The 11431-nt window shown below is 47.9% G+C and overlaps 1 protein-coding gene across 1 annotated transcript in view; it reads left to right on the forward strand.

Moving 5' to 3' along the window:
• The first annotated feature begins 1438 nt into the window (after window positions 1-1438).
• tmc3 (transmembrane channel like 3) overlaps window positions 1439-11431 on the forward strand; it is a 93234-nt gene continuing 83241 nt past the window's right edge. Inside the window, exons 1-2 of the mRNA XM_043677608.2 lie at window positions 1439-1554; window positions 2497-2643. Coding sequence (XP_043533543.2) covers window positions 1439-1554; window positions 2497-2643 — 263 coding nt within the window. The remainder of the gene's footprint in view (window positions 1555-2496; window positions 2644-11431) is intronic.

The raw sequence follows: 11431 nt of genomic DNA on the forward strand, positions 1-11431 counted from the left end.
TTTCCCAAAATGCAGCACCTTGCATTTATCTGAATTAAACTCCATCTGCCACTTCTCAGCCCATTGGCCCATCTGGTCCAGATCCTGTTGTAATCTGAGGTAACCCTCTTCGCTCTCCACTACACCTCCAATTTTGGTGTCATCTGCAAACTTACTAACTGTACCTCTTATGCTCACATCCAAATCATTTATGTAAATGACAAAAAGTAGAGGACCCAGCACTGATCCTACCTGCGGATCTTTGTTATTTTTGTCACATGTAGAATGAAAGGGCAGCACGGTAGCTCAGTGATTAGCACTGCTGGCTCACAGTGCCAGGGACCTGGGTTTGATTCCTGCCTCTGGCGACTATCTGTGTGGAGTTTGCACATTCTCCCAGTGTCTCTGTGGGTTTCCTCCGGGTGCTCCGGTTTCCTCCCACAATCCAAAGATGTGTGGGTCAGGTGACTTGGCCAGGCTAAATTGCCCATAGTGTTAGGTGCATTGGTCAGGGGTAAATATAGGGTAGGGGAATGGGTCTGGGTGAGTTACCCTTTGGAGGGTCATGTGGACTTGTTGGGCCGAAGGGCCTGTTTCCATGCTGTTGGTAACCTAACCTTCTCTTGGATGGGGGAGAGAGACTGGCTGGGAAATTAAAGAGAAAATTCTCGTCAAACTATTTTGGATTTTAATCGTGGGCAATTTGACTTGACTGATCACTTTGGTGACAAAAACCCAGGGAGACTAATGTGGTGCCACTGAATATGAACTTTGATTAACTCTATTAAACTGCCCACGTTAGACCCCTCCTGCTGGTGAAGGGTCTTACTGCTCCAGTCCGACAGGGTCATGGTCATACAGTTTGGAAACTGACCCTTCGGTCCAACCAGTCCATGTCAAACACAATCCCAAACTAGTCCCACCTGCCTGCTCCTGGCCCATGTCCCTCTAAACCCACAACTGATCAGTTTTCTTTTGGCCCTGTCTGCTCATGTGCCATTAAGCAAATTTGAAAGAGTCAAAAATTACTGCAAGCGCTCAGCAGTAAGAGAGTGGAGAGGGGAAATATTCAATCCACGTTTCAAGTGGAAGGCATTTTCTCATGTTAAAAGCTCGGCATCACGCTGAACTGCTAACCTTTTTGTATCTCTCCCCACAGGCGCTGCTTTGATCTCAGGCTTCCCAGCCCTGGGGGGTGGGGGGTGGGAATCGAGTGTTTTGGATTAGTGGTGCTGGAAGAGCACAGCAGTTCAGGCAGCATCCAAGGAGCAGCTTATCTCTCCACGAATCGAGTGTTTTGCTTACCCAGAGAGTTGGAAGTGGGGAGAGCTGAAGGCTGGTGTCTCCTTTAAGAGGCGGGCGGTGAGTGAGCATCTGGCTCCTGGTCAGGGAGTGCTTGGAGCGCTGGGTTACTGTCAGAGGCACTGGGGACAGGACCCAGGACCTGTAACAGCCAGCCATGAGTGAGGCAGCCGGCAACAAATCCTCCAGGGCATCGCAGCGACTCCGAAATATCCGCAAAAACTCCATCAGCCGCAGGATTTACTCGGCAGCGTATGAGGAGCATGAGAACAGGTGGGACCCAGTTTGGGAATGTGTGTTTTGTTGGGGGCTGGGGAAGGGGGATCTCGTTCAGAGACATGTGAAGTGCTCCTTGTGATTAATTCCGTCCGTCCCCCCCCCCAAAAAAAATCTTCACCAGGAATTTCGAGTATTTGGAGAAGGTTGAGTTGTTTGAGACCTATCCGAAATAAACAATTAATCTTAACACTTCATTCTAATTGAGATGTACTCAGATGTATAAGGAGGTGATTACATGTACTTTAATTTTTGTTTACATTTTTAAATTAATAATTATTTGTCTATACTACAAAGGATGTTACCGGGACTGCAGAGTTTGAATTTGTAAGGGGAGGCTGGATATGCTGGGACTTGGTTTTCTCTCTCTGGAGCGTTTGAGGCTGAGGGGTGACTTTATTGAGGTTTTCAGAAGCATAAGGGGCCATGGGTAGGGTGAGATGTCAGGGTCGTTTCCCTCGGGCCGGGTAGTCCAAATCTAGATAGGTTTAAGGTGGAGGAGATTTAAAAAGGGACCTTGAGGGGCAACTTTTTCATACAGAGGGTGGGGTGTATATGGAACTAGTTGTTAAGCAAGTATAATTAGGCATAATTATACTTGTTAAGCAAGTATAAAAGACAGGTTGGACAGGTAAATGGTTAGGAAAGGTTAAGGGGGAATATGGGCCAAATACAGGCAAATGGGACTAGTTCAGTTTACAAAGAATTGACAGCACTAGGCCACAGGAGTTGCTGTACAACTCTAAAGTATGATATTTTGGTGAGGAAAAAATTATCGGACATTATTTAATTTTTTACAAGCTGCAGTAATTGTTAAAAAAAAACGAACTGGACTGGATTGGAAGTGCTTTCTAAGTGAGTTACTTCCTTTGGTCCATTTTGATGCTTGGATTGGAGACTGAGGGAAGTGCTCTGTGTGTTTGTCTAATACAATCACAGTAACTCGGAGGATGACGAGCAGGACGATGAAAAAGCTGACTGCAAGGATCCGGAAGAAATCTTCCAGAATATTCAGATACAGAAAGAGATTATCTCGAACATTCGCTGTCGACCCTGGCCAATGCGTCAGAAGCTAAAGGCGCTCAGGTAAGAAAAGATACCCTTCTACTTTCGGTTGACAGGGGGGCAAGCTCCTGTCACTGTCCCCTCCGAGCTCCCTGCACAAATCTTCCTTCCCTGCCTGACTCCAGTCACTACAGATTTAATGGACACTTTGTAACCCAGCTGCTGGTGAACACCAGTCCATTACAAGTCAAGGTGAAAGTGGGGACTGCAGATGCTGGAGATTAGAGTCAAGATTAGAGTGTGGTGCTGGACAAGCACAGCAGGTCAGGCAGCATCCGAGGAGCAGGAGGGTTGACGTTTCGGGCATAAGCCCTTCATCAGGAAAGGGTCGATTTTCCTGCTGCTGGGGATGCTGCCTGACCTGCTGTGCATTACAAGTCTACTCCTTTTGAGGTTTATCTCTAGTCAAAAGTGTTTCAGACAGACATCACAGGGGCCTCTGAGGAGAGACCGGAGAGACGTGCTTGCTTTCTGCAGTGTCTCTCTATTTAGATTGTGTGAGACTTGCTGTCTACTGTTAGCACCCTCCATCATTATTTCAGGCTGTTAGCCTTCTCAGTGTAAGAATCTTCCATCTGCTCAGCATCAGCCAGCCAGATTTATCCCCTCTCTCACACAAACCGTGCCATAACCTGCTTATTTTTTAAAAATTACCTACAGTGTGGAAACAGGCCCTTTGGCCCAAGTCCACACCGACCCTCTGAAGAGTAACCCACCCAGACCCATTTCCCTCTGACTAATGCACCTAACACTATGGGACAGTTTAACCTGGTCAATTCACCTGACCTGTGCATCTTTGTGACTGTGAGAGGAAACTGGAGCAAACCCACACAGACACGGGGAGAATGTGCAAACTCCACACAGACGTTTGCCCAAGGCTGGAATTTAACCTGGTGCTGTGAGGCAGCAATGCTAACCACTGAGCCACCATGCCACCCCTTTAATGCACCACAGAACTGTGGGTGCTGGAGATCTAAAACAGACAAAAACCGAAATTGCTGGAGAAGCTCAGCAGGTGTGGCAGCATCAGTGGAGAGAGAAAAACAGAGTTAACGTTTCGAGTTCACTGATCGTTCTTCAGAATTACTGTTAGCTGCTTACTAGCGAGCAAGCAGAGCACTTTCAAATAAAGAAGGGTCACTCTCTCCACAGATGCTGCCAGACCTATTGAATTACTCCAGCATTTTCTGCTTTGTGGTGGAGTACATTAGGTCCATTCCATACTTTAATGTCAGCCGGCAAGATGATAATTGAAACTTTTTACAAGAAAAAGATTTTTGGGAACCAACAACTTTCTCAATCTCCTATTACTTTCGCTTGTCTAGTTTAAGTAACTCCTGATCATAGATATTTTTTAATCAACTTGCTCAGTGATATCAGTCTGGAGCAGTCCGGAACCCCCCTGGTCCAGAGGCAGGGACACTATAACTGCACCACAGGAACCTGATACTGTCTTGGTCACAAGTTTAGGAGTTTTACAGGTTTCAGATAACTTGCTAGTCTAATGGCTGAATCAGTTCAGCTCCATTAACAGTGCTGCAGATTACATACCCAGATATGTAACTTCTCAACTACAATATTACTTTTTACAATTGTTTCCTGTCTTTCAAATTGGTTCTGCAATAAACTCATTATATCAGTATTATTCTTGGAGATTACATGATTGGCTGTGTCTGAGGATGTCTCCATGTCTCTTGCAATGAGAAGCAGTGAAGGAGAGGGAGGGAGACTGAAAGAAAAATGGAAAGAGTGAGTGTGAGGAAAAGGGCTGAAGTCAGTAAAAGGTGAAAGAGATGGAACATAAAAGTTGAAAGGCTCACGGAGAAGCAGCAAAAACGAATGTAAAGTTCACATTTCCATGCTGGTAATCTACTTTGGTCAGTCTGTGATCGATGAGAGGGATTGTGTGTTGGACAAGCTTGTTGGATCACTAAACCTCATCCTGTTATTGATATTATTGTGGTTGTCACTGTGTTCCATAGTGTTGTACTGCAAGTAGCTTTTTGATCTGGTTATCAAATCATCTACAGTAAAATACATTGTCGACTGCTCACTAGTCAGGCAGCGCAGAAACAGCTCCTAAAATTAAATAAAATTATAACATGTAATAAAAAATGCACTAATGGTTCTAATTTATCAGAAATCATAAGTAAACTGCAAAGCTGGAAGAATGAGACAAAAAATCAGAACATGCCAGTCAGAGAAATCAATGGGTGAAATGTGTCAGAGATAATGGTACCAATAGACCCTGTGGCTTCGGTGGAAATGAAAATCAAGCAGGTTAGAAAATGAACTAATGTATGAATAGCTTTAAGATTTTGAGCAAAAATGTGACCTTTGCTTCAAAGTTTTGAATTCCAGACTTTCCTCTGACTGAAACTAAAATGAATAAATATTTAAATAAAATCAATGCAATGGGGAATGGGTGGGAAGTGATGACAGACAGTGTGTGGGCTGACCCCTAAAATATTGTGCCCTAATGACCAAATAATCTGTTTAAGTGAAGTTGGATGATAGGCATTGGCTGTGGTAATAGAAATACATCCCCTGTCACTCTCTAAAACCGTGTCATGAATCTTTCTAGTCCATCTGACAAGGCAGACATGCACTTGGTTTAACACTTCATCTGAAAGAGAGAACCACCCACAATCCTCAGCTAGGCCTGCCTGCATATATATTGTCCTCAACTCTCTGCAGAGAGGGGCCTTAGACTCAAGACACTCAAAGAGCACAGTGCTCAATGTTCAGTGGTCTTGAGTAAAATCACTGGACAAATCAAAAATGGCCGAGGAAGTGAGAAGCAATAGATGGAAGAGGTGAGAAAGCTGGAGTTGTACCTCTGGTATGCCCGAAACGTCGATTCTCCTGCTCCTTGGATGCTGCCTGACCTGCTGCGCCTTTCCAGCAACACATTTTTCAGCTCTGATCTCCAGCATCTCCAGCCCTCACTTTCTCCCCAATGTTGGTAAAGCATGGATTTCTCATTGTGAAGTGAGAATAGAACAAAGCAACCCACTAATAATCTCAGGGGAGTGCTGTCCACACCAGTCATCTCGAGGCATCTGAATAGGCTGGGGCTGTTTTCCCTGGAGCGGCAGAGATTGCGGGGCATTGATGGGGTGAATAGCCAAAATCCTTTTTCCTAGAGTGGGGGAGTCTGAAACCAGAGGGCACAGGTTAAAGGGGAGAGGGGAAAGATTTAAAAGGGACATAAAGGGCAACGTTTTCACACAGAGGGTGTTGCGTGTATGGAATGAGCTGCCAGAGGAAGTGGTGGGGGCTGGTACAATTACAACATTTAAAAGGCATCTGGATTGGTATATGAATAGGAAGGGTTTAGAGGGATATGGGCCAGGTGCTGGCAAATGGGACTAAAATAATATAGGATATCTGATCAATGTAGATAAGTCGAACTGAAGAGTCTGTTTCCATGCTGCCCAACTCTATGACACTGTGATCAGTTTCATGAGTGACATTTCCTGTCAGAAAGAAAACCTGAAGTTGGAAAAGTAATTTTTCAGGCCATGTTAACACCTTGCCCATCGCATTGTTAATGTTCATTAAAGTCATTGCTAAGAGAAGAGAAGGGGAATATTGATTTATCTTTCAACAGGTGTGATTAAAGGACGTTTGGGAGTTTTGCTTCTGGGATCAGTGCTGTGTGACTAAGCAAGTCGATAAACTATTTACACAAAGGAAAGCAATAGGCAGGATCTTACACAGGCTGAATGATGTGGGCTTTAGTGAGATTGGTGGCAGGATCAGATGAGATGTCTGGCGAGGACGTCAAGATCAAGGGTATGTCATCCATAGTCTACGCTTCTCAAAAGCGGCTCGGTGAGTTTCTCACTGGAAGCAGCAATTTATCAATTCAAGGAGGTTATTGTTTACTAATCACCTTGTTGATGCTACCCTTCCCTTTGTTATTATTCAGGTTTCTATCTCCGCTCATTTACCAAATGAGCTAAACATCAGGAAAACTTGCCATGGGAGTCAGGGGAGGTACCTGGTGCCTTCAGTTCACCCCCTGCTCTAAACCACTCCATGTTGTACATGACCAACAGCATCGTCGGGCATGATCCACAGGCATCCATCGTTCATAGACATTGGCATCAACTCCTGCTCACCATTGTGGCACCACTCTGATACCCTGTCAATGTGTTCTGAAGGGCATTACAGCTAGCATTGGTGACTAGCATTGGAAGGCTGCAGCAGGGATGTTTCAGTGTATGGACAGGGACCCAACCCCCACCCTGGACCAGGCTGTACCTCAGGACTGCTCACTTACTCGCTTAACGCTTGCTCACTTAGTACCTACGCTTACATTATCTCTGTCTTGCCCTGCTTTGTAATCACATAGCCTTGCTTTGCTGCTCACAGCTCTCAGTCAATGGGAGCGCATTATCTTGCTGGACAGCACTCACAGGAGCCCCATGTGCCAGCAGCTTATTCAGTCAACATATGGCGGCACGGTGGCACAGTGGTTAGCACTGCTGCCTCACAGCGCCAGAGACCTGGGTTCAATTCCCGCCTCAGGCGACTGACTGTGTGGAGTTTGCACGTCCTCCCCGTGTCTGCGTGGGTTTCCTCCGGGTGCTCCGGTTTCCTCCCACAGTCCAAAGATGTGCAGGTCAGGTGAATTGGCCATGCTAAATTGCCCGTAGTGTTAGGTAAGGGGTAAATGTAGGGGTCTGGGTGGGTTGCGCTTCGGCGGGTCGGTGTGGACTTGTTGGGCCGAAGGGCCTGTTTCCACACTGTAATGTAATCTAATCTAATGACATGGCCAGTACGCAAACAGCCAGGTCTCAAAGTCTTAGGAGAGCAGTCTTCACTGAAGTTTATGGAGGCACCTGTCAGGAAGGGGGTCCTGGCATAGTTAATCAGGGGCAGATCCCCTCCCCACCTCCACCTAGACCAGTCCAGGGGATTGGCCACAGTCAGGTGTCCACTCAGGGTGATCTCAGTAAAGGGTCCATGCCCCTGCAGTCTGGGGAGTGACTTATGGTCAGTCCTGTGGTGCCATAGCAATGGGGGTGGGGACTAGGTATCCAACCATCAGTCAGGGCTATCTGGTGACATCGCAGAAAAGGGTGAGCCACAGTCAGTCCGTCAGCTCCATCCAGAGAGGTGAGGGGGAAATGGTAGGGGCAAGGAAACCATGTTCATTCTCATTAACTCTAAGTAAGTCCTCTGGACTGGGGAGAAGGTGGAATGACAACTGAAGGGAGTAAAACAGTATATGTAAAGAGGGGAGACAGGAAAGCATGTGGAAGGGGTGGAGGTCATCGACAATAAGGAGCACCCTGGTTTCAAAATGGAGGTGCAGTGAGTAGCTGTTCCTGGCATGATCATCTGATATACCAGGCCCAAAGAGTGAGCAGATGCAGAAGGGGGATTGGCAGGTTGGTTGGGTAGCTGGTAAGGGTGTGAAGATGCTGGGGAACATGGGAAGGGCCATGAGGAAGGGAATTTTAATGTCTGGAGACCTCCCCAATATTTTCAGGTGGAGATTGGCTGTCCATTGTAGTGGAGGGACCCAGTCATCATGGAGATGGAAAGGGAGCAATTGCAGGGGGTGAGAAAATGACTGCACCTGGAGTACGAGGGAGGGGGTGCAAACATTACTGATGTTGGGGCTTTTATCGGGGAACAGGCACACGCGCGCACACACACACACACGCAGGATACCGGACCCAGAGTTGGACTGGAGATTGTTACACACTGAACCCTGTGTGTGCTGCACCAGCCTGACACAGACACTCACTGGGAGCTGCACAGGAGACGCGGGGGCAGTGAGAGAAAGTGGAGGTCCAAATGAGTCAGCAGCATCAGTATCCTGGTACCCGCCATGTTCCTTTCCCCTCCCAGAGGAGGCAGCAGCCTCTCAGCAGAGAGCTCCTTTCAGAGGGCACTGGTTCAGCTCGCGGACTGACCTCTGGTCAATGTAACAGTTGAGGCTTGACAGAAAGTTGACCAGCCAGGTATCCAGTGAAATCGGGGACATTCAAACTGAAGTGGAAAACCAATCACAGCACATTGTCACCCCATGGCCCCAAATTGCCATCAATAAGTTTTCTTCTCCTACTCCCTCTCATTATCTTGTCGAAATGAACTCCATGGAGCCCATTGGCCTTAGAGGTTTGGTCAGGTGACCCTGATACTTATTTCTGGATGGCCCAGGCATCCCAAGGGTCTTCGAGGCAGAGGCAAGTGGATCATCCTCAACATCAATCTCCAGAGGTTGAAGGGAGGGCAGGCAGGGTGGATCTGCAGAGCTCTCTCTCCTCTGGATTGTGGTCCCTCCTCTAGCTGGCTGACCCCTGGCACTGCCCTATCTCCGAGTGAGGAAGGGGCACCTGGAGTAGGCAGCAGGTTTCCCCATCCCCTGTCACAGTGCCTTCAGTCCTGAGGCCAATGTCTGGGACAATGGTGTGCCCCCCTCCAGCCGTCCCTGAGGGTGCTGGGCCTGTCTCTCCATGGCACTGCCAACTTGCCCATGGAGGCAGCATTACTCACTGCATTGCTGCAGCCTCTGGGCAATGGGGGCCATTGTGCCCAAATCCCTGCCTGCTGCCCCTGCCCCTCCCTATGTGTGTGGACAAAGTCCCTGATTAGCCACACCACAGGCCCGTCTCCTGCCTGGGGCTGAGCAGGAGCCTGGTGTGTGGCAACCTGACACATATTTCCTTGTACCAGCTTGTGATTCCACCCTCTGGCAGTCTTATGCTGCCACCCCCCGCAAGGTGTTAGGATCCGGGCTAATGGGGGGAGGGCAGGAGGCAGACCTGCCGATGCTTCCTCAGAGGCAGAGGAGATGTTTTCTTGGGGGGGATCTGGGTGTTTCCCCACAGACATCCTGCTGGTTCTGACCAGGCACAGCAGAGAGAAGGTGGTGTGGCCAGCGGGGAGCGGTGAGTGGCACCAACAGTGGTGTTAATGTGCGAGGTGCCGTGGCGTGATGAAGGTACTGACTCAGTTGGTGGGACACTGATGTCTCCGCATCCCCACAGGAGCAATCCAAGTCTTCTCCTGCCTGGGCCAGCCTTCTCTCTCATCGTGGGGCGGGTGAGGAACCTGATGTCCACCACCCCCTCCACACATGCAGGCCCTCCCTGCCTTGTGATAGACCATCTTCCAGAGAGGGAAAGGGAGAAGTTGAAGGAGATGGCATTGGCTGGTACTGCTGGTGGCCCTGGGGTGGGTGAGGCGTTCTGAGTGAGTGAGGAGGCAGCACAGAGACCATGCAGGGTCCGTGATGGGGGAGGCTCATGGGTTGAGAGTGAGTGAAGGAAGGTGCTACAGGGAATGGTCAGAGTGGGAGAGCATGGGTGTCATGGCCTCCTATTCTCCCGTGGGGGAGAGGGTGGGGGAGGCAAGGAGCATGGAAAGAGGATAGCTCTCCTCAGCAGCAGCCCAGAGGACTGGGACCTCCAGGTACCTATTGGAGAACTGTGGTGCTATCTTTCCCTACTCCAATAGATTCACAATCTGTCCTTGAGCAACTGACTTTGATTTCTCATCCGGCTGTGCAGTGGCCTTTTAAAGCCAGCACCAGGCTGTCAGTCTTTATGTGGATATCCCACGAGTAATGAGTTGTTATGGGAATAGCTGGTGTGCCGAATCTGATATGGGGTACACTGCAGGGTGGGGCAGCTGGTTAATGAGGTGGGTTTGGTGGGAAAAGCAGCCTCAGACTCACAGAAGGTATCCCTCCAAAAAGACTCAGTTGTTTTTATTTTAGCTGCGATTTAGCCCAATGTATCTTACCTGTTATTTTGTCAATAAGCATTGAATTTATTCACAGGCCGGAAAGCTGCAGGGTTCCAAGGAGCAAGGGAACGTACTGTTTCTGAAGTCTCCTTTGAGCTGTGTTGAAAGAATGCAGCAGGCCAAGGTTGGCTGGGAATAAGATGACGTGTTTAAAACAGTCACAAGTTCACCAGAGTTTGATAACAAACTCCTGTTTAGCTGCTTCAATGTCAAGGGGGGTTTAAAAGAACACCAGACAGAACATCATAAAGTATTGGTGATATTTTTACAGTGGGACAAGTAGGGTGGTGCGGTGGCTCAGTGGTTAGCACTGCTGCCTCACAGTGACAGGGACCCAGGTTCGATTCCCACCTCAGGCGACTGTCTGGGTGGAGTTTGCACATTCTCCCCATGTCTGTGTGGGTTTCCTCCAGGTGCTCGGTTCCTCCCACTGTCCAAAGATGTGCAGGTTAGGGTGAATTGGCCGTGCTAAATTGCCCCATAGTGTTCAGGGGTGTGTAGGCGAGATGGGTTAGCCGTGGGAAATTCAGGGTACAGGGAGAGGGTGTAGGTCAGGGTGGGATGCTCGGACTTGATGGGCCGAATGGCCAGCTTCCATATTGGAGGGATACTACTGAAAATGGCCAGTTTACACTTTTACATCAGTGCTCCAGCGTTTGATAAACAATGACACCACTACATAGTAAACAATATATATCTGCTCTACTGGATAACTGCAATTCCTTAATGAGGGACCACACCAAAGGAGTGAAATATCATCTTGCTGTGATATGCTGTGATTAAATTCATGTTAATTAGGAATTCCTTTATTTTTAACACAAACAGGTTTCAAAGTTTTAACACATCAACTTTTCAAATTATATGGGAATGTTAAAAGAAGTATGTTAATCGATTAAATTTCTTTTTTTTAAACTGTGGAGAATGAATGGGCAGTGTGTGACTGAAGCTATGAATTACAAACGGGAGTTATATTTATAAAAGCTAATTTGCAGCCATCTGGCTAGAAATGTCAGGTCAGACATTTATATCAGGCCCATTG

Source organism: Chiloscyllium plagiosum, unplaced genomic scaffold (genome assembly GCF_037043375.1).
Source record: "Chiloscyllium plagiosum isolate Xiang-an unplaced genomic scaffold, Cpla_swu_hap1 HiC_scaffold_39, whole genome shotgun sequence".
In the NCBI taxonomy this organism is placed as follows: Eukaryota; Metazoa; Chordata; class Chondrichthyes; order Orectolobiformes; family Hemiscylliidae; genus Chiloscyllium; species Chiloscyllium plagiosum.